The sequence below is a fragment of the Loxodonta africana genome, chromosome 18, assembly GCF_030014295.1.
Source record: "Loxodonta africana isolate mLoxAfr1 chromosome 18, mLoxAfr1.hap2, whole genome shotgun sequence".
Lineage (NCBI taxonomy): Eukaryota > Metazoa > Chordata > Mammalia > Proboscidea > Elephantidae > Loxodonta > Loxodonta africana.
The window spans coordinates 27022378-27048630 of record NC_087359.1 but is presented as its reverse complement, the minus strand read 5'-3'; the positions used below and the strand labels follow the sequence as shown (position 1 = coordinate 27048630).

The 26253-nt window shown below is 41.0% G+C and overlaps 1 protein-coding gene across 1 annotated transcript in view; it reads right to left on the bottom strand.

Moving 5' to 3' along the window:
* PITPNC1 (phosphatidylinositol transfer protein cytoplasmic 1) overlaps positions 1-26253 on the bottom strand; it is a 183573-nt gene that overhangs the window by 7282 nt on the left and 150038 nt on the right. The window contains exons 8-9 of the mRNA XM_023556978.2: positions 15771-15926; positions 12544-12607 (exon numbers count right to left, since the gene is read on the bottom strand). Of these exons, the coding sequence (XP_023412746.2) occupies positions 12544-12607; positions 15771-15926 (220 nt within the window). The remainder of the gene's footprint in view (positions 1-12543; positions 12608-15770; positions 15927-26253) is intronic.

The window sequence follows — 26253 nt, the reverse complement described above, 5'->3', positions numbered from 1 at the left end:
ACCATCGCAATAACCATAGTAAAACAGAAAACCAAACAAAAAGCCTCCAGCCATAAGAACTTGGAATAGAAAAACACTGTGCTTAGTATCCTTTGCACCTGTGGTGTCTCCCTCTTTCCTCTGGTCACATTTCTACTGAGCAGCTTTCAGAGAGTGGCTGAGGGGGAACTGGTGTCTAACATTCCTAAAGAAAAAGGTAATTGAAAGCGACGTAAATTCACCTACGGTTTCCTTAACAAGCATTTCTAACTTTAGAACAGGGAGAGAGGACGTCCAGATGGAAGGAGGATCATATTGATCTGTGCGTAGAGAGGAACGCCTCAGTTAAGTGGGATCCGAGCAGGTTTCTGCGAAAGCAATCACTACATGCAAAATGGGAGGAAGAGTTAGGGCCATTTCAACCTCAGGAGCGGTCACATGCATCCGAAGAGCAGCACATGGGCCTCGCAGGGCACAGCACACATTCCAAAGACATGCTCTGAAGATCCAACTCGACATTCCCAAAGCGCAACCAGAAGGTCTTCACAATTCTAAAGCATCCTTTAACAACCTCCACCACCTCTCAATTTTCCATAATTACATTATCCATTTAAAAAAAAACCTAAGATGCAATATTCTGGGGCCTAGGCTAAAGGACATGAGGGCTCAAGCTGGCACCCAAAGGTATCCTGGCTGAAGACAAGTATCAGTCACTTGGTGATGACATTTTTTCTTTATTAACTGCATCTCCTCTTTTTTTATTAGCATGAATGATTGAGAGATAACTCTACGTCAAATGCTGGCATACACCATACAGTCAGCTCTCAATATCCAATGCATGACTAAGCTATCTTGGGGCTCTCTGAGGCTCATCTAAGTCCCAGGCTAGACCACTCTGCAGCCCGGCAAAACCCCAGCTCACCACCCAGCTCAGCCAGTATGTACGTGAAGACTGCAGCCCAATCTTGAGGTTAACCTAAGTGGAAAGGAATTGATTGGGTAAAACAACTACAGAGAGTTATAGAAAGCATTTCAAAGCAAATGGTAAGAAACCTAAAATAGCAGATGAGCCAGACGCTCGTCCTTGAATAACTGAGTGTTAACTATGTTTTTAAAAGTTGTTCCAGTTTACACAGGACATCTACTTTTACCCCTTTGCTCTTTGATGGTGCAGGCTCTTTTATTAGTACCACAGAATGTTTCCACTCTCCATGTTCTTAGTTTTCTGGCTGAAATAACCTCTAAGTCAAGTGTCTGGAAGGGAAAGGTGACATTGCCCAATTCAGACCCAGCTCAGGTCCTTCACCAACAACCTCTGGGAGACAATACGCTTTCCTGGAAGGCCTGGAATGCAGCATTTGCAGTATTTCAAAGATCAGTGTACATTTGCGTTTGGGGAAGGGTGGGCAACACGTTTCAAAAATTCTACATACACTTGTTTTGGCCTGGCTCTCTATGTCATCCACAGTGGAGGAAAGCTGATTGCAAACTTTTATGTTGGTTTGTTCATGCATGTTTTTCTCGTATTCTCGAACATCATCCATTGACATATCTGAAAGAAGGTCAAGATGTTGGCAACTTCCGTTATTAAATGCAAACTTTCAACGGGGAGACTTTAGGGAAAGACGGTAGCTTAGCAGAAGCCCAAGAGAGGTTTAAAAAGCAGGGAATTCAGTAACTTTATGAAGAGTAGTCATAAAGTTAGCTAAACCAGCCAAAGGAGGAATGAGTGAAAGTTAAGTTAAAATAGTCTTAGAACAGAGAAGAGTGGAAATTGTTTAGAAGTGTTTCTGTCAAGTGAGCTAGGTAGGGGGAAAGGGTTAGCACGTGGGCAGTGCTGTAGCCCGAGATCTCCTAAAGCATCCTTAGAAGATCCCTTGGGGAAAGATGTTTAGATTTGTTTGGTTTAACACTTACCTTCCATATGCTTTTCAAAAAGACTTAAGAGTGTCTTTAAATTAATGCATTCAACAGAAAGGACACTTTCATTGCTATTACAGGAATCTTGACGTCAAAGGCAGGGAGATGATATTCACTGGTACAAGTGAAATGTGGTGGAATTCTCACACAGAGATGTATTTTTACACAGAACACATAGTGTCAGATAGTGCAGGTCTGTACTGCACTTTACGTCTAGCCTAACGGCTTAAAGATGGCTGGCACTACTTCCACCCACGTTATCTATAAATAAAATGGCACATGACATTATTATGATTTTTGGCCCAAGTCTGCAGTTTTTCAGTACTTCAGGATAATCACTTAATCCAGTGGTTCTTAACGGCAATTTGGTGACATTTTTGGTTGTCACAATTGGGGTGCTACTGGCATTTAGTGGGTAGAGGCCAGGGATACTGTAAAACATTCTACAATGCATAGGGCAACCCCCAACCACAAAGAACTATCTGGCCCAAAAGGTCAACAGTGCCATGGTTAAGAAACCCTGTCTTAATCTAACCGATAAAAAGCTTAAACAAGGAACCCAACCATCTTCAGGATAAAATGAAATGCATAAAAATGACAATTAGTCTTGCTTTGAGGGCTTCTGTTGTCTGATGCCCTCTCCCCCACACCCCTGTCCCACTCCTTGGTTATTTTACAACATTTTATCAGCAGTTCTCCCAAATGGGCATTCCTCTGTTGCTCTCTAGGCAGAATTTAACTTCATGCCTCTTTACAATGAAGGTATACTGAGCAATTGCTTCGGCTACCACCCCGATCACTAATTAGCTCAGAGGGGATGTACAGCGGTATTCACAGCTGGACTTTTTCCTTAAGTATTTTCTGTATCATGTGGTTCAGTGTCTTTTTATATCATGCCACGTGTCATGTGAGATTCTCTTCGTTTCCATAGGGCACACTTGCCAGAAGCTTATGATTTAATTCAGTGTGGTCTGGGGCTAAGATGGAGTGCAGCTCTAAATTCAGATTTGGGCGATTTTATTTAACTGATGATCTCCTCTGCATCCTGAAATCGTCCATCAAAAAATGCTGTCCATAAGCAATGTAAGTATCAAGAATGCTAAGCGGCAGTCTGGCCAAGCAAAGAGCATGCTTTTCTTTTAGAAAAATCGAGGTAACCATAAAGCAATAAAGAGATGCTTCGTGATTAGCGCAAATACATCTTAATTAACAGTAACACAGGCTTTCAATACAGTCACTTTCATCTCAGTGGCTGGTTATCAAAATTCGTTAACCACAAATATACCTGGAATGAATACTAAAAGGTCATTTTTAGCTAAAAGTTTAAAATTAAAAAAAGAAGTTCTCTATACATGTGTTCATTAGATGCTTTCTTTTTCACCCCACATTCCCTCTGGCACAATAGTCATTTAGAAAACAAAAGCAAAGGGGTTCTGGTTTCTTTGTTCTAGGGAATCCCAGCAGAAATCATTCTTTATCTTTAATTAGCTCAGTGTTAAGAAAGGGGCTTAAACTATGTGACCATGTATTGGTATATTCAAAGATACATCATTTTTATGTAATGCGAAAAAGGATTGAACAACAAAGATGTTCGTTACTGCCCTGTTTATAATGGTGAAAAATTGAAAATAACTCAAGGGACTGAGATCACTATGCAAGCATTAAAAATGATGTAGAGATGTCCTTGATAGATTATTAGATAAAAAAAGAGGTAACCTTTTTAAAATAGTACATATTATGATAAACCATTACTGTAAGAAAAATATTACATACATTTTAAAAAGACTGAAAGGGTACATTTGAAAATGTCAACACTGCTGATTTCTAAGAGTTTGAATTACGGGTAATGTTCATTTTCTTCTTTTTGCTTACCTATATCTTCTAAAATTTTGACATCAAATATGCATACTTGTATAAGAAAGAAAAAATTACACTTATTTGAAAACTCTGTTATTTTGGGTTATTAGGAAGAAAAACAAAACAAAACCCAAACCCGTTGCCATCAAATATATTTTGATTCATACGACCCTATAGGATGAAGTAGAACCGCCCCATAGGTTTCCAAGGAGTGGCTGGTGGATTCCAACTGCAGACCTTTTGGTTAGCAGGCAAGCTCTCAACCACTGTGCCACCACGGCTCGATGAGGAAGATGGATATCATCCATTTGGAATGGGTAAGGAAAACCCTATGATTCACAACTGATCATGGGGATGGTGCAGTGTTTGGCTCTGTTGTGAATGGGGTCTCCGTGTGTCAGGAGCTGACTCAACAGCAGCTAATAAGGACAATATATACTTTTCTAGAATTTCTGCCCATTCTAGAAACATAATTCCTTTTTTTTTTTTTAAAAAAAACAAGGAATAAAGAAGCAAAGTTTCAGGAAATTTCATCTAAAAAAAAAAAAAATCTCCCGGTGAAGACCACCTAAGAATGAATGTGTCCAGTAGAGCAGTTCCCTAAAAGATGATGATAATTTGGCTTCTGCTGATGCTGAAGGAAAGTGTTTGTCTAAATCCTGAAGTATCCTCAACATATCGTAAATGCTTAGAGAAATGATGTAAACATTTCCAATATTCCTTGGTAATGCATGGAAAGCCTCATCAAGTGAAAACATTACTGTTCAGGTTATCTGGCAAAATGCATTGTGTCTTGCTTCTGTAAAGTTTATTATTTCAGAATCTACATGTGAATCAAGTTTTTTTTTGTAAATCCAATTACATATGCCCAATGACTGATAATACTTTCAGAGATGATTCATCTTCATTACTGATTGATTTCAAATGATCAGAGTGACTTCTAACAATTTACATTCAGCTCTCTGTTTCCAGCAAACAAATGCCTATGCGTATCAGAGAAACTCTTAATAAAATGAACTCTATGTCAATTATTTTGCAAACAAATTGGCAAATAATCATTCCTTAACTTATTGAGTTTTGAAAGGTCATAATTTTACTTAAGGTTTTCTTAAATGAGTCTTCTTAAACAAGAAACACAGGAGCTATGTGCCTGACTGAAGAGAATACTGGAACAAACACATCTGAACATCTTTGGAACTTTGCTGAAGTTAAGCGGTGTATCAGCACTGGGAAGCGTTCTGGGGGTATAATTCCCCTCTTGCTGTACTTCAGTGGGACAGAATTTCCTTTCCTTGTCCTCTTTAGAGACCGCTTCTTTCCCTCCCTTCTTCTCCTTGTTTCAGGAGAGGATAGAGCCAGCTCCCACGTCTCCTGTCCCCGATGTGGAGGCCACACTGAATGGTGCCTGAGTGGAACATTTTCCTCTTCCACGTGACCAGGCTGAGACCAGAGACTCCTCCTTGGCCACCAGGCTAGCGTTGTCAAAGAAGTGTTGGTCCCAAGGTATTTGTTAACTGAGGTCTCTTTTTGGTTTCCTAAACTATAAATTAACAACTGCATAAAAGAGAAAAATATGCCTCGACTATAGGTCTTGGTCTGTCTCAACCATTTTTTTTTTAACATGGTTTTCAATCATTATTTATTTATTTACTAATCACTCAAGTAATGCACAAATCATGTTTCATAAAAATAATTCAAATAGTACTGGATTATAAACAGAAGAGAGTTTAATTCCTTTTTAAATCTTTCATCTCCACTAAGAGTCCCTTTTCCTTTCCCTGGAGATAGGCACGATTAAGAGTTTGGTGCATAGGGTGCCATGTTTTTTTCTATGAACTCACATCTATGTTATTGTACATATAGAGTCTTATTTGCTTACTTTTACATATACAGAATCATATTATACGTATTGCTCTGATTGCTTTTTCCAGTGATGGGAAGATGTAGGTATTTCCATATTAGTACATATGGAATTGTTTATTCTTTTAAACTATTGTGCCCAACGTTTCACAGTATGAGTGTATCATAATTTACTTGACTATATTCCTGTTAAGGAGCCCTGGTGGCACAGTGGTTAAGCGCTCAGATGCTAACTGAAAGGTCAGTGGTTCAACCTACCAGCCACTCCATGGGAGAAAGATGTGGCAGTCTGCTTCCATGAAGATTTCCAGCCTTGGGAACCCTATGGGGCAGTTCTACTCTGTCCTTCAGGGTCGCCGTGAGTCGCAATCTTGATAGAAATGGGCAGTAGGTGGTAGTTGACGCACATTTCTGTTAATGTATATTTACACTGAGACTAACAGCTTTTAAAACATTGCAATGAATATTTTTGAACACATACTCATGAACACATGTGAGTATTTCTTAAGAATAAATTTCTAGAAGTGGAATTGCTGGGTCATAGGTTATATGTACTTACCATTTTTACAGAAACTGTTAATCTGTTCTCCTCAGAGGCTGTACCAATGTGCTCATCCACCAAGAGTATAAGAGTACCCGTTTCTCCTCATCCCTCCAAAACTGGGTATTATCAATCTCTTATAATTTCGCTATCAGATGGGCAAATATTGTATCTTCTTTTTATTTTATTTCCTCTAGTTGGTAGTGAGCTATTGGCCACTTGCATTTCTTCTACGATTTACCTATTCGTGTTCTTTACCCTTTTTTCTATTGAGTTGTTGGTTTTTTGATATTTAGGGCCTCTCTCTATATTATGGAAACTCTAGTGGCGTAGTGGATAAGTGCTACGGCTGCTAACCAAAAGGTCAGCAGTTCAAATCCACCAGGCACTCCCTGGAAACTCTATGGGGCAGTTCTACTCTGTCCTATAGGGTTGCTATGAGTATGAATCGACTGGATGGCAACGTGTTTTGTTTTTTCTATATTATAGATGTTAATCCTGCATTGGCTACATATGTTGCAAACATTTTGTCCTAGTCTGCTACTTTGAACTTTGTTTAATGGTGGCAACTGTCAATCATTTCATCTCTAAAGAAAGCAGGTTGATTTCATAGGAAGTGAAGGCAAGATCACACATTTGAAGGGTCTTTAGGGTAGGAGTCAGGTGAACATACAGAGAAACCATGAATGCTTTGTAACAAGGGCTTCTCTTGCAAACAAGGGCACATTTGCAAATACACATTTTTCTTTACTGTATTGCACAGTTGTAGCAGCTAAAATTTAAAAAAGAGAGTCTTATACTCTAAATCAATGACCTGTGCTTTATTTCCTTCTTAAACATTTTCTCTCCACTTCCACGCTCCTCAGCGTAAACAGGAGTCATTTTTTTCTGACTGTGAGTCAAAGTGGAAGACTTCAGCAAGTGCTCGGGTCGGAGGTGTAGTGCTGGTGGTGGGGAGCCTCCACACATTAAGAATTAGATTTGATATACTCCTTTGGATCCAGCAAAATGGTGGCCATCCTTTGCGAAGCACCATTTTTAACCCTTTAAATGATTATAAATATAATACATGCTTGTTACAGAAAGTTTAAAACCCAAAAAACCCACTGCCGTCAAGTCGATTCCAACTCATAGTGACCCCATAGGGTATCCAAGGCTGTAAATCCTTATGGTTAGCAGCTGAGCACTTTAACCACTGTACCACCAGAAAGTTTAGGCATGGCTTTTTTATAGTGAACAGTAGCCAATCCTCAAGGCTTAGTACATACCCTTTTCCACATAATTCAGATGACTAAGAAAAAAGAGCTAGACCTATACAGGTGTGGCTATTTCTGTAGTTTTTTTGGGGGGAGGGCTTGCTACAATAAGATATATTTCTTTGTGTATCAGTTAAATCCACGTATTGCTAGGCAAAGGGTGACTTTCCTTCACCATGGTGACTCAGGATCTAGGCTTCTTCCATTGTGTAGCTCCACCGTCCATTGTTGTGTTGTCAGCTGCCATCAAGTCTGCCTCCCCGTCACTCATGGTGACACCACGCACAGTGGAAGTAAATGCTGCCCAGGCCGTCTCCATGATCGACTGTGCATTGGACCATTGTGCTCCACTGGCTGATTTTCAGAAGTAGATCAATGGACAGGCCTTTCTTCCTAATCCGTCTTAATCTGGAAGCTCCACTAAAACCTGTTTAGCATCACAACAGCATGCAGGTCACCACTGACAGGGGACGTGGCTGCGTCTGAGGTGCATTGGCTGGGGACATTTCCGTAGTTTTTAATTTGGGAGGAGGAATCACAGGTACCTTTGAAAAATCCGATGGAAACCTATGGGTTCCCCTCCCCAGAAAAGTGAACACAGGCACATACACATAAAATGTTGCCTAAGAGCCACTGCACTCAAGTTCATATTTCAGGAAATGTGAGGTCGTTGGAAAATGCTGGCTTGGTGAATTCAATCAGCTAATGTAGCCTTTAGCAGGCTTCTTTCTTCCTCCACTTTGAGCTTGTTCCAGTCCTTGCTAGGCCTGTTCTAGGGACTCCAGGCTGGTTTCTAAGTCACTTTCATCTATACCAGCCAGAACTCCCCCCCACTCCCTCCTATCCTTTTTTGGAAGGGTCAGGATTTCAAAGACATTCATGAGGTTCCACCCAATCACAGCCTCCCTCTGGCAATCCTCTGTGTTCCTCTCTCAAAATACTGTCAGATACGTGAAGCGAAACCACGCTTTTGTGAAGCTGGGCTGCCTATTTTTATCCATCTCCCCTCTCACCCCATTTTCTGAAACGTGTTGTTGTTGCTTCCCTGATTAGTGCTCCAGTCATGCAGAAAGACCCAAAGCACATGGATAAAGACCCATCAGGGCTTTGGAGGACAAACTCAACTCCTCCAAAGTGGAAATGGTTACAGTTTACAACGAACAGGAGCAGAATAAAATCTGTTCAGGGAACGCAGTTACATGACAGCCAAATGCTGGGGCTCAGAAAAGACACAAAATTAATCCTTGGGTGAGAAAAGATCACCATCCTCTACAATGTCCTTTTCCTTAACGCTTAATTAAGCACTGGAGTTTAATTAGGGAGAAAGACATCCAGGGTGGGCACTGTGGAAGGGTATGAAGTTTGAGCACAGTACAAACGAACAGCTGAGGAGGCGACTGGGCTAAAATTTAGCCCTGAATCCAACACACCTGCTGAGTATCCCCAGAAGGGGCACCTTTTTCTAGTTTATCTGTCTAACCCCCCCGCCCCCCGCCCCGCAAAAACAAACAAACAAAAAAAAACCAAAACTGTTGCTGTTGATTCTGACTCACAGCAACCCTATAGGACAGAGTGGAAATGCCCCCATAGGGTTTTCAAGACTGCAATCTTTACAAAAGCAGACTGCCACATTAGTCTCCTGTGGAGCAGCTGGTGGGTTCGAACCACCCAACATTTCAGTTAGCAGCCAAGCACTTAACTACTGTGCCACCAGGGCTCCTACATCTGTCTAAAGAGGGTGCCTTTTTCTAATTCTCACAAAGCATCATAGTTACAGCAGTTGGCTCTGAAGATGTATCTATGATCCTCTAGTCTAACCTGGTTGGACTGAGTTAGCTAAACTGTCCTTACAATCCAGTCTGGTTTACAGCCTATGCTATAAGCTAGTAGTTCTTAAATATTAGAGAGCATCAGAGTCAGCTGGAAGGCTTCTTAAAACACAGATTGCTGGGCTGTACTCCCAGAGTTTCATAGTCAGTAGGTCTGGAGTGGGTGGCGCAGCAGTTAAGAGCTCAGCTGCTAACCAAAAGGTCAGCAGTTCGAATCCACCAGCCGCTCCTTGGAAACCTTATGGGGCAGTCCTACTTTGTCCTACAGGGTTGCTATGATTTGGAATCGACTCAATGGCAATGGTTTTGGAGCGGGGCCAGAGAATTTACATTTCTAGCAAGTTCCCAGGTGATGCTGATGTTGCTGATCCGGGACCTCTCTTTGAGAACCAGGCAAGGGTTTCTTTACTTTGAATTGTTTCCATGCTTATTAATGAGAGCCCCACTGACGCTGTATAAAGACCATGGAAAAATAAGCAACGTCAGGTACCCAGAACAGAAGGGCTACCCTGGTGGACACTTGGCTTCAGTTACAGTGACATACCCATTTGCCCAAAAGGACTATGAGGTTTCCTGCATGACCTTGGAATAAGGGACTGAGAAGACACTGTGGGCAGGGGCCATTTCCACACATCTGATGGAGTGAGTGTCTGCATCTGTTGTAAAGAGGGAGCCACTGTTTGCCCTTCTAGCAGCTCAGCTGGCGGTGATGGTGTCTGCAGTGGTTTACATGAAATTGATGGGGTGGTTCTCAGACCCCTTGCTGCTTGAAAAGACTGCCTGTTTTTGTTGGGGCTATGACTGTGTTTATCGGGGTGGAGACACACTCTGGGAAATGCAAGGCGCCCTGTGTTCTCCATCCACAAAACCACACGCTGTTTTTTCTGCACTTGGACACAGAAAGGCTTTTTGGTTAATAGACTCTTGAGCTGCTCACTACCCCCCAGTCCATCCGAAGTAAACAGGGAGGTGCTCTCTTCTAAAGGAGTCCCTGGGTAGTGCAAAGGGTTAATGTGCTTAGCTGCTAACTGAAAGGTTGGAGGTTCCAGCCCACCCAGAGGCACCTTGGAAGAAAGGCCTGGTGATCTCCTTTGAAAAACTGGCCACTGAAATACCTGTGGAGCACAGGTCTACTCTGACACACATGTGATTGCCATAAGCTGGAACTGACTCAACGGCAACTGGTTTGGGTTTTTCTCTTGACGGTCTCCAGGAAGGAAGACCTTCAGTTTCATTTGATCCATTACTCTAGCTTTGGGTCCTGGAATAGTATGAGAATTTCCTTTTTTTTTTGGTGGTGGTGGGGGACTAAATGTCCTTAAGTCTCTTCCTTGACCCAGGCTCAGCTGAGCTAGAAAAGCCAGCCTCCATTCCCTGCACCCGCTTTCACTTACTGGACGCCCTCCCACCCTCTACAGCTTTTTTTTTTTTTCCTATGTCCTGCCTCTAATGAAACCCTCTTTTCTGATTAACAGACTTGCAGTGTTTGGTCCCTTTTGATCAGGCCCTGGCTACCCTTTTAGATGTTGCTTTTTCTGAAAAGTCCTCTACGACATTCTGGCACTATAGAGAAATCTATTAAAGTGGCCTGTCTCTTGGCCTTCAAAGTGGCACATTTTTGGTTCAAGGCCCCATCCTCTTGCCAAACTTCTAATAAGTTTGAGCCTATTATTCTTGACTATCCTGTTGATATTCCCCTGGTATTGGTGGCAAGGAATCTACAAGCTCAGAGGAGAGATCGACAGTCCCTACCCTTTTTTGGGGGGTCTGTGTTTCCTTTGAGAATCTGATTAATGCAGCCCAGAAGAAGAACCAGAAAGATCTGTTTTAGAACTGGGGGAACTAATCACTTCCCCTGGGGAAGTAATCAAAGGACACTCCCATCTACCTGCCACGTGGGAGACAGCTGCAAATGGCCTGGTCTTGGGAGGACTTAAGGGGCCCGGGTGGCATAGTGGTTAAAGCACTCGGCTGGTAACTGAATGGTTGGTGGTTTGAACCCACCAGTTGCTGCATGGGAGAAAGATGTGGCAGTCTGTTTCTCTAAGGATTTACAGCCTTGGAAACCCTATTGGGCACTTCTACTCTGTCGTTACAGGGTTGCTATGAGCCAGAACTGACTCGATGGCAGTAGGTTTGGTGAGTTTGGTGAGAGAACTTTATGACAGTGTGGCCTGACAGTACACTTGCTGCAGGAGAGCAGCAGACTGGGTGTGTGATGACATTCTTCTGAAGGTCTGCATTTGGACAAACTCAAAAAGATGCATTTACTCTCAAAAGGTGCAGATCAGGGAAAATTGCAAAAAACAAAACAAAATAGAAACCCCAAAGCCCGTAGCTTACAGAACCATACCTTTTTTTGTTCACTGACCTTTTTTTTTTTAAGTACTATGTCTTTTAAAATGCGTCTCAGAAACCATCTTAATGACACTCACTGTCTTTGCCCATTCAGCCCAACATATCCTTTTACTTTAAATTTGATGCCTTCTGCTAAGAAGAAGGCAAGAATCCATGGTACAATGACAGAAGAACACCAAAATGTAATCTAGGTTACACTAGAACAAATTCATTGTGACTTAGGAAAAGGCCAAGGAGGAGGGCATTTCATTAGACAATTGATCTGCAAATTGGATCTAACCTAAGTCCCCAACTGGGTGTGTTCATTTCTATTTATAGTTGAGGACACCAGCCCTCTGAGGACTGATTCTGTGAATGCAGAGGATTCAAGGGGAGGAAAAACAATACCGCTGAGGATCTGGGAAAGGGGGTCCATTCATCACAGTATGAAGCATAGCTTGGTTTTGTTTACTGCAAATGCGTAGAACTTGTTTAACTCTTCCCAAATCAGGAGAAAAAGCCAAAACGACACTCCCAGTTGGGATTAACAGGGCACCTATGCCTCTGCCCTTGAATTCTTGCAGAATCTGTTTTTGGTGATGGATTGTTTCAACCGTTCTCTGAATCGACCAAAGCACTGCTTTCATTTGATATGATGCTTTGGACAGCTTTGATCTTGAATTGAAGGTTGGGACAAATTAGGACGGGTTTGAAATCCATCAAATAGAGAATTATGAAGTATCAAGCATGCAAGCACAAAAGACACTGAGGTCCTACTTGGTCACTATCTCTGTGGTTATTTTAGACCAAGCTTCTGTAATTCCGCACTTCTTCATTATGTTCTGCAGACAGGAAGCTCTGTATTGTTGTCCTTCTAGATAGCAGTTGAAGCCAGATGGACTGAAAGCCCAAATCAACATGTTATGAAGTTGTTCAACAAGTTATTTTGGGGGAATTGACTTACCATACCACTCATCAACCCACGCAAAAGCCTGTCTATGCCCAATCAGCAGAATGTCTCGGACCACCTAAAAAGTAAAAGAAGGAGAGTGAAACAATACCACGTTAGACTAAAACCATCTAGAAAATAAAAAAAAATAGGTTGCTTCAATTCTGGGAACCCTGGCGATTCTAAGTTTCTCAATCTCTTCTCCACATGCGATGACAATTATAGGCTGATATACACAGATATTGAGCTTGCTCATGTTCAGCCCTTTCCCATGACATGCAGGTACTTGCTATTAATTAATCTCTTAGTTTTATCTGACAGCCAGGCAGGCTAAGGGTGGGTGCGATCTAATGCCAACCATTTGGCAGTCGGACAGCGGTGGAATTAATCTCTAGGCTAATCACCTTGAGACTTTTTTACCCAATTTATCTTTAACCAAAACAGCGTCTACTTTTTATTTGATGAAGGGTGTGTCTCATGGATGCCAGGAGGTCACACGTACTGGAAAGCAGGAACACATTTTTCGGAGCAGCAAGTTACTTCTAAGCAAAGGCACTTAACACACTTTCTCTTCTCTGATAAAATATCCTGAAAATTCGTTAATTTTTTTTTAAACAGAATGGAAGTGTGAATACAAGATAAAATCTCGGTAAATATCCTTCTAGGCTTGACTTTCATGTACTATTATGAATACTAGTGTAATACATGAATTGCAAATATTACTTTGTGTAATAATAGCTTAGTCAACAATTATTAAAAGAGATGAAATAAGAGCCCTGAACTAGAATAGACCATAATGAGATTAATAAGCCTGACTACAGAGGAAAAGGAATGAAATGGTTTCTCATGGTAGCACATAATGGCGACAGAAGACTAAGAAAGACAATACACACAGTTTGTGTGTGTGTATGTGTAATACTATTCATGTGTTTTTAAATCACAGCACAGTTAAGGGGTATTTCACAGCATTCTCTTTTGTCCTATGTACGTATGCCTTCTTTTATGTTCCCTAGATACCTACACTCTCCCTCCAACATTTCTTTTTTTCCTGCCAAACAAATCTAGCAATTGCCGAAAACCTCTCATGAAAGGTTCAAGCATGTTTCAATAAATGAAGGGATTTTAATTTGGCGAATTTGAAGAAACAAGGGAAGCATTTATAATGAAGTGTTTATTACTCCAGGCCTTAGGATATCTACTAAGGCTTTTATGATTTGGAAGGAGGAAACATATGTAATGAAAATGAGAAGGCACATGCAGCCATACACACTTGAGTGCTGAGTATGTCAAATTCATGGAAATCAAAAGAACATAGAGGCATCAGTAAATACACCCTACTACATTAAGCACAACACAGCTGTCTGCTGGAAACAAGAATTCAATAATGTGCTAATAGCTTGCTTTTGAATATTTTTTCTCCTTAACTGTGAATAGATTCTTAAAAAACAAAGGTGTTTAGAGAAAGGCATCCCCAGCACTTCCCATCCATGCAAATACTAGCCTCAGATACTCATTAGTGACTCAGGCGCCATAGCAGGTGTGTTTTTGAGGGCGTTGAAAACACTTCATTATATTTGGAAATGGGCACTGGGAATGCCTCTTATATGAGCATGATTCTTACAGGTATTTTAAAGATGGTAATGAAATTTCAAAACTGGTCAAAGTCATCTCTGTGAGAAAAGAACTCTGGGGCAGTCTAAATGTGCTTTGTAAAGGAAAATAATAACACACACCATGAGAGTGGTCCTATTAAAAGGAGGTCATTTGGGGTCAAAAATGTGCAAAAAAAAAAAAGAGATGTGAGAAGTCAATGAAAATACTTTGTAGCTCCTCCCATTTTCAGGCTGGGAAGTATTTACTCTGGGAGCCCTTACTGTTTCCCTGCCTCATGAGTGGGACACAGCAGGGTAACAGGAGGTCCCAGGACTTGATTCCTGTGTTTCTCACTCCATGCCTGGGTGGAGTGGGCTCTGGAGCTCAGCAGAGGATCAGCACACTTCTCTGTTAAAAAAACAAAATGAAACAAAAAGCCAACGCTCTCAAATTCCCTCTAGAGTCTGTTATTACTATGAGTCTGAGTTGCAAGAGTTCCCAAGACTGGCAATCTATCCTTTGGATGCAAACTTAAGATCTATACTTTTGATCAATTGTCATTTGGCCTCCAAATCCAGTAGATAAATCTAAGTTACAAAGAGCTCAATGTGTTAAGGTTGAATTCCAGTGCCTCCAAAAGAATTTCAGAAAGCTACTCCTTATCAGCTTTTCAGTGGAAAAATAAACAGATATTCAGCCTATCTGGAATGTAGAGACAGCTTGGGCAGTATTTATTTTTATGAAAATGGGAGGAGCTACAAAAGGCAATTGTGTCAACATTTCCAGTTTTTTTTTTCCCATGAGGATAAGTTAAACTTTATATTAGAACTCCCTAAAACTTAAATCACCACCAAGTAGGTTCCTGCTACAAAGTTAAAATGTTTAGCCAAAGTGGATAGGATATTACAATTGAAATCTGTGTTCTGAGGTTGTTGATAATTCTTTAATAACAGGATTATTAAACGAGCAGAAATGCTAAAGTGCATAATCTAATGGGACTCCGGAGATTTCCTGCTCTGTCTCTCAGGGTGCCTTTCACCTTAGGTGCTTACATTTCAGGATCTTTTGAATGAGAATTATCCTCGGGGGCTGTGCACACAGAGAAGCCCTCTGGCCTCTGCCCAAGTACCTCTGCCTTGAACTAGATTAGCCTGATGCCAGTGTGAGATGTATGTTTCAAAAATCAACTTCTCAAATATACTCACCCAAAAGATATGGAGACCACAGATTGAGAGATGAAGTGTAAAACATCTATTAGCGGAAGGAAATTAAACCCGTTCATAAAATACATTTTCATAAAAAATGTGTTTTCTAGATGCAGATACCTTCACATTTGTTGTGCATCCTGCACTTCGGCTCGACAAGAAAGACGGTTACAGCCAATCCTCATTATTTGCGGATTCGGTATTTGCAAACTCGCCTGTTCTCTAAAAATACTCATGGGCCCTTTTGTAGGTCATGGACATGCCCGTGTGCAGAGCAACAAAAATGTCTCAGCTGAGGATGAACAAGGCTGGTTTGGTGTTCACGAAATCAGTGTTCGCCAGGAATTTCCAGAACGTAACTACCACGAGCAATGAAAACTGACTGTATGTTGTTTTAACTCTACTGTGAGTGCACAGCCCAGGGGCCGACGTTTGTTCACTTACCTTGTGTACAAATTGTTCCACTCTGGTCTGAAGCCCCCAGACCTCAAACTTTACAGTCACCAGCTTGTAGGAGCACATGATGGGCTGATGACTGTCCCTCCAGCCTTCCCTTAATTGTCCCCGTCCTGTCTTCTCTGACTTGAAGTGTTTAGGATCCTAGGGAAAAAATATCAAAGAAATGGTAACTTAAAAGTGCAGCCATCATTTATATGAAATGTCCAGAACAGGTAAATCCATAGAGACAGAAAGTAGATTAGAGGCTGCCAGGGACTGGGGCAAGCTTGTTGTGACTTTGGAGTGACTGCCAATGGGTACAAGCTTACTTGTTGGGATGATAAAAATGTTCCAGAATTAGATAGTGATGGTGGTTGCATGATCTTGTGACTATGCTAAAAATCACTGAATTGTACACTTTAAGAGAGCAAATGTTATGGTAGGTGTATTATCTCTCAATTAAAATAAGAGATTACAATGTAAATAAGTGGTAAAAAGGTAGTTCAGCTACTTAAATGTAAAAAAAAAAAAAAAAGTGATTTCAAGCTAGATTTGTGATGTTGCAGTCTATTTTCTCCCCTTGATCTTGGAGTCAATAATCTTTACACAATTAAAAAAAAAAAGTCCAACTAATACATGGGAATGTAAATTGGTTCAACAACTCTAGGCAAATTGTTCAGCAGTATCTACAAAACCAAGCATATGCCTACCTAGGTCCCAGTAATTCCATTTCTGGTTGAAATAAGTACATATGTCTACCACAAGACTGTACTAGAATATATACAGCAGGTTCAATCTTAATAAGCAAAAACTAGAATCAGTGCAAATGTTCATCAGCAGGAAAACAGATTAAACAAATTGTATATCCACACAATGGAATACTACACAGCAATGAAAAAGAACAAGCTGCTGATGCATGCAAGAACATGTAGGACTCTCACAAACATTATGCTGAGCAAAAGTAGCCAGATATAATAGTATGGACATTGTGTGATTCCAACTGATGCTCAAGAACAAGCAAAACTTATCTCTGGTGATAAAATGTAAACTAGCAGTAACCTCTTGAGAGGAGTTGACTTTGAAGAGACATGAGGGAAACTTCTAGGATGATGGGCACATTTTATATGTTAATCTGAAAATAATCTGTAAAAATTCATCAAGCTATACATAAGATTTGTGTTATATCTCAATAAAAAAATAAATAAAAAGGTAAAAAAAAGATTAAAACATGTTTAACCAGTTGATACTTGCTCAATGATTGCCATGTGGAAATCAGCCACTAATTATTTTATTCAAACCCATTGCCGTTGAGTCAATTCTGACTCATAGTGACCCTACAGGACAGAGGAGAACTGCCCCACAGGGTTTCCAAGGAGCGCCTGGTGGATTCAAACTGCTGACCTTTTTGTTAGCTTTTATTACAGGGTTATTTTTTCAGAGATACCTTAAAAGGAATATGTCAAATAATAAAGTAGAAAAAGCCTGTAATGATGTTGAAAACTGAACGTGTATGGACTTCATCAAAATTAAGAAAATCTGCACCTCGAAGAACTTTATTAAGAAAAAGAGACAACCTACAGAACGGGAGAAAATATTTGGAAAACATATATCCGATAAAGTCTATAAAGAATTCCTACAACTCAACAATAAAAAGACAAACTACCCAATCAAAAAATGGGCAAAACAATAGACATTTCTCCAAGGAAGGTATACAAACAACCAATAGGCACATGAAAAGGTGCTCGAAGTCATCAGTCATCAAGGAAATACCACTTCACACCCACTAGGATGGCTATTATAAGAAAAACAGAAAATAACAAGCACTGACAAAGATGTGGAGAAATTAAAACTCTCATTCACTGCTGGCGGGAATGTAAAATGGTGCAGCCAATGTAGAAAACAGTTTGGCAGTTCCTCAAAAAGCTAAACATAGAATTACCACATAACCCAGCAATTCCACTCCTAGGTATACACCCAAAAGAATTGACAGCAGGGATTCAAACAGATACATGTACACCAATATTCTTTGCAGCATTATTCACAACAGCCAAAGATGAAAAAAAAAAAAAAAGTAGAGAGGGTCAGGGAAAAAGAGGAAGACCTTCAGTGAGAGGGCTTGATACAGTGGCTGCAACAATGGGCTTAAGCGTAACAATGATTGTGAGGACGGTGCAGGACTGGGCAATGTTTCGTTATGTTATACATGGGGTCGCTATGAGTCAGAACCGACTCGATGGCACCTAACAACAACAACAAAGATGGAAACAACCCAAATGTCCATAAACAGATGAATGGATCAACAAAATGTGGTATATACATACAATGGAATATTATTCAGCCATAAAAGGAAATAAAGGTTCTGATACGCGCTACCATATGGATGAATTTTGAGAACATTATGCTAAGTGAAAGAAGTCAGACACAAAAGGACAAATATTGTATGGTCTCATGTACTTGAAATATCTACAATAGAAAAATGCATAGAGACCAAAGTTTATTAGCGGTTACCAGGAATAGCGAGATAGGCGGAAGAGGAGTTATTACTTAAGGGGTACTGAGTGTCTTAGGTATTTAGTGCTGCTATAACAGAAATACCACAAGTGGGTGACTTTAACAAATTGATTTTCTCGATTTCTACTCATAGCAACCCTATCTCTTGCAGCCTCTACCTATTACCCAATTCCAAAACCACTTCCACATGGTAGGTATTTGTTAGAGCAGCACCCCCACTTCTTGGTACCAAATTCTTAATTATCTAGTGCTGCTATAACAGAAATACCACAAGTAGACGACTTTAACAAACAGAAATTTATTCCTGTTTAGGATGATGAAAAAGTTGGATACAGATAGCAGATGTACATCATGGTGAACTTAATGTCACTGAATTGTATGTGTAAAAATGGTTAAAATGGCACTGTTTTGTTATATATATTCAACCACAACAACAAATTAAAAAAAACAAAACAGATAAATCTTTAAAACACGCAAGTGAAAGAACCCAGTCACCAAAGGCCACACTCTATATTTGCATGAGATGTCCAGAACAGGCAAATCCATAGTGACATAGATTAATGGTGGACTAAGGCTCCGTGTGTGTGTGTGTGTGAGTGAGTGTGTGTGTGTGTGTGTGTGTGTGTGGTGGTGGATGGGGAGTGACTGCTAACGGATACAAGGTTTCTTTTTGGGGTGATGAAAATATTCTAAAATTAGATTAAGGTAATGGCTCACAACTCTGTAAATATGCTACAAACCACTGAATTGTATACTTTAAATGGTGAATTTTATGGTATGTAAGTTATGTACCAATACAGCTGTTAAAAACACATCTATACAGGTATAGTCCCCAACTTACAATACATTCTAGTTATGATGAACTACACTTACAACTCTCTTTTTTTGTACACCTTATTATTAATAAAACCAAACCCACTGCCGTTGAGTCAATTCTGACTCATAGTGACTCTATAGGACAGAGTAGAACTGCCCCATAGAGTTTCCAGGGAGCGCCTGGTGGATCTGAACTGCAGACCTCTTGATTAGCAGCCGTAGCACTTAACCACTGTGCCACCAGGGTTTCCATCACTAATAATATGTACTAATTAAGTTTATATGTAATGTTTCCAATCCCCAAAGGCAAATAAAGATTGGATTTATAAAGATACTGATAATAAAAGGAAACAATAATGAAGACAAAAAAAAAAAAATGGAGATATTTGAGTTACGTCAGAACTGACTTATAACAGAGTCACCAGTATGGAACCCCCATCGTAAGGTAGGGACCACCTGTACTATCTAAAAAAGCAAAAAAAAAAAAAAGCTATGTGCTACCTCAGTAGGATTATTTCAGGGTGTACTCGGGCTCTGGATTTACTGATATTCCTGTGTAAAGAAATGTTATGTTGTTGTTAGTTGCCACCAAGTCGGCTCCAACTCATGGAGACCCCATGTACAACGAGTAAATCTTGCCTGGTCCTGTGCTATCTTCATGATCATTGGTAGGTTTGAGTCCACTTCTGCAGCTATTGTGTCAATTCATCTCACTGAGAATTTCCCTTGTTTTTGCTGACCCTCTAATTTACCAAACACGATGTCCTTTTCTAGCGATTGGTCTTTCTTGATGTCATCCAAAGTAAGCAAGACAAAGTGTAGCCATCCTCAATTCCAAGGGGTATTCTGGCTGTATTTTTTCTAAGACTGGTTTGTTTGTTCTTCTTGCAGTCCATGGTATATCAATTCTTTACCAACACCATTATTATAATAAGTAGTATCGTATTACTTATATGATACATTTCATTATTAATAAATATTATTATATAATAATATACAATTTACATAATAGTATTATTATATAATAATCCTTCACTATCCGGAGCACACAGTTACTTAGTGCATACTGTGGGCACGGTACGGAACCAAGTTTTACATTATGTCTTCCCTCAACCAGATTTCTTTGCTCTGAGGGGTGTAGGCGGGCACCAGCTCTGTGTGTGGTTGCAGAGCACTCCTATACCCCTCAGAACTGACTCAGCTTCACTTGGAGGTTCTGGGTTCCCTTGGCCTTCCTGCAGGGTCCCTCCTCACTTGCATCAATTGTAGGGAGATGGTGGATCTGGGAGTGGGGAGAGAAAAGGACCAAAGTGGACAAATACCTCATGATAGAATACAAAGTGTTTTGCTAATGGAGTAGATAAAAAGGATGTGGGAAGCGGGGAAGGAAAAGGGAATGCATAATAAGTATCTGAACAGAATAAGTGCTTCTGTGAGGGTTAAGGCTGATTGTCTTGGCTGTGGGTAGCACTTTTGAATCTTTGGTACCAATTTTGCTCTGCTGTATTTTCATTGCTTGAATCAACTCAGAAACTGCCACTGGAATCTTATGCACAGAGATGAAGATAATTTAATAACACGATATACAAAAAAGGCATAAGCACAGGGCCGACCCACAGCAAGTGCTCAATCGGTATTAGACATTATTGCATTTCCCGTGGCAGTCAACGGAGCCTTTAAGTGATGGTTTATTTCCTTGTCCAATCTTACAGTCTAGGCCATAGACAGCAATGCCTTTCCAAAGCACCCAGAAATTGCTGGGAAAAGATTTAGTGGCTAAGGCCATGGCACTAATTTCTTTCTGCCCTGTGTTCTTATACCACGTGATTCCATTTACGAGTGAAAAGAGAAGACCAAAAAATCAACCAGGGAGACTATGGTAGATAATCTCCCAAGATAAAAAAAAAGCCACCATCAATTCCTTCTCTCACTGTGCCAGAATGCTGCTCATTCTCATCAAGAAGTGGAGTCATTTCCCTTCCTCTTGAATCTAGACTGGTCTTGTGACCTACTTTGACCAACAGGATGTGGCAGAAGAGACACCGTGCTAGCTAGGCTTTTTAAAAGAAGCTAAAAGCCTGAAACTGGAAGCCAGCCACAACATACAAACTCTAGTCTGAGTATCCTGTGACCCCTATGCTGTGAGGAAACCCAAGCTAGTCATGTGGAGGGGCCACGTGGAGAGATGCTTGGTCAGGTTTTAGATGTTCCAGCCGTCCCAGCTGTGAAGCCACACACATGAATGAAAAAGCCACCTGAGATATTTCAGTCCAAGCACACATCATAAGGAATAGAATATCTGCCCAGCTAAGCCCAGTGGAGATGGAAGAACTATGCTATTGTTTTAGATCTCTAAATTCTGGGGTGTTTCATTACTCAGCAAGAGATAACCAAACAGATGCATCAACTGGCTCACCAACGATGAAGAGAATCAATGTGCTTTGTTCTTTCACAGAACTCCCGAAAAGTACATTCAATCAGCCACACACCTGAAAGCTATAAACAAGGAAATGTCTACCTGTCAAGCAGCTCCTGTGAGTTAAAATATAGGACCTGGAGTGAAACAGGGAAAGCTGGTCTCTTTCTCCCCCTGCCCTTTGACTGGCCCACAAGAGGGGCAAATGATGAGCATAATTATCAGCACCCAGACAACCACTTTAAGGCTCAGAAGACATGGCATCCACACTGTGGCCGCCCAGAATATGGGAAAGTAAACACTCACAAACCTGAGAGGAGGCTGTCCTCCTTGGCTTAGCAACTGGGTAAACAAGGGATAGTTACAGAGCCAGCAAACAGAGCAAAGTAGAGGCAAAATCTCCTGGCAACTCGGACGGTAGCAGGGGACAGTCAAAAGACCCAGCGAACAGGGCAAGGTGGAGGTACCAGCAGCAGGGAAATGAAATAAAAACCAGAGCCGTGGCCTGAGATGCCTTCATGCCTCTTAAACCGTGTGCAGGAGTGAGGGGGCCTAAGAGGCTGCAGATGAAGGTACCTGGGCCAGCTGGCCATACCACACCCTGACATCCCAGCATACAAATCTTTGCTTTATTGACTGACCTTGACTAGTTTCTGTTGCAGACAACCACTGAGTTTGAAATGGCACCCATTCAGGAATCTCCATGTACATTCCAGATCCAGACTTCTCAAGAATAAACAAGACTGAAATATGAAAACTGGAGCATCGGCTGAATGCATTTCCAAAGCAGTTGAGAACTGCAGGGCCTCACAGCAAACTTGAGTTCAGAATAAGACAGGAAAAGTCCTGGCTGCACAGCAAATTATACAGCTACTTAAATCAACCTGTGGATCTTGATCGCACCACAAAATTAGAAAACTCTATTAGGCTATTGCAAAATGACACTTTGAGAAAAGGCTAAATGCGAATGAGAAGTATCCTGTCTTTTCAAAATCCAGAACAGAATTTTAAGCTGAAAGTTACAATTTTATAGATCAGGACACCAATGCCTGAGAGAAATGAGGTTATTTTGCCTCAAATCACAGACAGTCAGTAACAGCACTGGAACTCGAATCCCAGTCTCCCCTAATTCTAGCCCAGTGTTCTTTCTACATTGACTTTTAATATTAAATAGTAAACGTGTGTTTTTGTTACAGCCAGACGTCAAAGAAGCAATTAACAATTGGGCTTTTTATGGCAATAGTGTTGATTTTTTCCAAGTCTGGTGTCATATCTACAGCTGCTGATTTCATCTAGTGAATCTTACATATGGACTATTAATTAGGGGATTCACTTTCAAAGCACTGGAGGGAGTTAAGGCAGAAGGATTTACCAGAGGACTGCTTTAATCAAAACTCAAGATCAAAAATGAACATCGAGCTGAACATCTTTGAATGAAGATGAGCCAAAAAGGAAAAAAAAGTCCAACTACCAGGTCTTATCTGAAATATTCTGGTCGCTGCAAACTTTTCTCTCTTTTCATGGTCCACTCATTTCCCCAGCCCCTCCTTGTCCTCTCTTCCAACACCTATTCCTCTGGAAATTATTTCCATCTATTTTCTTCTCTCTTGAGTTTGTGAACATAAGTATCTACATGGCCCCATTCACCTATCAGTTGATCTTTCGTGTAACATTTTTTCAAAATATTTCTGGTTTCAAATGCAAAGAAGTTTCCTCAATAAACCCAAAGCTTCAAAGGCCAGCATAGCAGGGGTGGTGGTTTGGGGACCATGGTTTCACGGGACATCTAGGTCAATTGGCAAAATTAAATCTATTAAGAAAACATTCTGCATCCCATTTTGGACAGTGGCGTCTGGGGTCTTAAACGCTAGCACATGGCCATCTAAGATGCAACAATTGGTCTCAACCCACATGGAGCAAAGGAGAATGAAGAACACCAAAGACACAAGGTAAGTATGAGCCCAAGAGTCAGAATGGGCCACATAAATCAGAGACTACATCAGCCTGAGACCAGAAGAACTAGATGGTGCCTGGCTACAACCGATGACCACCATGACAGGGAGCAAAACAGAGAATCCCTGAAGGAGCAGGAGAGCAGTGGGATGCAGACCTCAAATTCTCGTAAAAAGACCAGACTTAATGGTCTGACTGAGACTGGAGGGACCCCGGAGGTCATGGTCCCCAGACCTTCTGTTAGCCCAAGACAGGAATCATTCCCGAAGCCAACTCTTTAGACAGGGATTGGACTGGACTATAAAATAGAAAATGATACTGGTGAGGAGTGGGCTTCTTGGATCAAGCAGACACATGAGACTATGTGTACAGCTCCTGCCTGGAGGGAAGATGTAAAGGACAGAAGCTGGCTGAATGGACATGGAAACACATGGTGGAGAGGAGGAGTGTGCTGTTTCATTAGGGGGAAAGTATATAGCAAGGAGTATATAAGGTTTTGTATGAGAGACTGACTTGATTTGTAAACTTTCACCTAAAGCACAATAAAAATAAAAAACAAAAATTTCTGGTTTGTATTTCTACAGCTTCTGTGGTATTCTGGTCCTGATTCCAACTCTGTTATATCACTTGTATCGTCCTTCATAAAAGAACTGGATTATTTTACATTTTAAATCTTTCATTTCTAGGTTCCTTGTTTTAAAATGAGGTTTATAAACCTCAACCATCATCTTCGATGTTACAAATCCCCTGAGCCTTTCCAAAGTCGGCTTCAGGCTATTTTAAAATGTCATAAAGCTTGACTTCGTGTGACCTAGAGACTGTATGTTTCAAAACTCCTGCTGGATTCCAACACAGTGCAATCAGAAAATATAGCTGAATGACTCCAACTCAGAAACCTATGAAGATGAGGAGCAGACAGAGCAAGACTAAACCTCCAAAGCTTCTGATCTCATTGGTTTGGGGTGGGGTCTGGGCATCCAGATTTTCAAAAGCTTCCCATGTGATCTAAATGCATAGCTGAGGTTGAGAACCACTGCTATAATGTGTAAGTACTATCTCCGTGTTCCAAGTGAGGAAGCTGAAGCTCAGAGGACAATCAGTGACTTGTTCACAGCCTTCCAGGATCCAAGTTCAGGTCAGCCTGACTCCCAAGCCTGTGCTCCCAACTCCTATACCATGTAGGCAAAACTTCTCATCTGAAATTTTGGCACAATGTGTGAGTATATGAATATTTCCCCAAGAATTTGGTCTTTGTTCTTGGTTCCTGAGAGATACCCTCTAAATCCTTGGAATTTCCTAGTGATTAGAATCTTTGTAATGCTAATAAGGCTAGCTTTGGGTAGCTGGCCATGCCTGAAAGACTCATTATGGTACAATCTGGCCAACCTCAGGGAAGGTGGCTGGAGGTTGAGTTCAACAATGTGTGCAAATAAATCAATAAAACTCCAATAAAAACTACGGACACTGAAGTTTGGGTGAACTTCCTGGTTGGTGAAAGACACTGACACCTCAGAGAATGATGCACCCTTTCTGGGACAAGGAAGCTCTGTGTTGGGGATCCTCCCAGATCTCACCCTATGCATCTCTTCTTTATGCTGGTCTTGATTTGTATCCTTTATAATAAAACTGTAATTGTAAGTACAGCACTTTCCTAAGTTCTGTGAGTCATTCTAGTGAATTATCAAACCTGAAGGGAGCCCCTGAATTGGTAGCCAGTTGGTACAAATCTTGGGCAGACTTGGCAGTCTGAAAGACTGTTCCCTGTAACTTGTAAGATCTGACCTACGTCCGGTGGTTAGGGTCTGAAGAACTGCATTTGCAGTTGGTGTCAGAGAAGATATTTAGAGTTGCTGTGTATTGGAGAAGGCAAACGCAAACACACGTACCAGCCCAGACCCACAGACACTACATAATCTGTCAGAGGAGAGCTTTAGTCTCCTCATCTATACAATGGAGATAACAGTAACACCCTTGTAGGGTTGTTACAAGGCTTAAATTGGATAATGTAGGCAAAGTTTCCAGCACAACGTCTGGCACATAGAAGGTGCTAGATGCACAGGAGCCATCCCAGTCACATGCTATGGAAATGTCTTACAGATACTGTAATGCAATTTCCTCAAATCTTCTTAAGCTCCTCAAAAGAAAGGCAGCAAGAATATCCAAGATGCTGTAGGATTCTGTAACTTTATTACTATCCTCTAACCCGTTGCTGTTGGGTCAATTCTGACTCATAGCGATCCTACAGGACACAGCAGAACTGCCCCATGGGGTTTCCAAGGAGTGCCTGGTGGATTCGAAGTGCTGACCTTTTGGTTAGCGGGTGAGCTCTTAACCACGGTGCCACCAGGGCTCCTATTATCTAGTCAAGTGTATAAAGAAAAAAGCTCAAATATAAATGTGGCTTCCCAGCATCATTTGGGTTTCCTTATGCCACTGAAAGGCAGGATGGGCATTTCTATTTTCTAGAAGCTGTCACCTGTCAATGTCTATAAGTACAGTGGTTGAAGAAATCCCAAAAGAAGGGCCTTGCTTTTTGAATGTTGTGGCAAGGTTCTGGGCCAAGGAAAAGTGATGGTCTTTGTGATTGTTAAGGTTGTGTGTCAGCTTGGCAGGAAAGCTAAGAGGAACAGGTAGGCTTCTAGCATCCTTGTTGTTGTAAGCTGCATCCAAGTCAGCCCACAACTCATGACAACCCCACACACAACAGAACGAAATGTTTTGCCATCCCCATGATGGGCTGCAGATCGGACTGTTGTGATCCATAGGATTTTCAATGACTGATTTTCAGAAGTA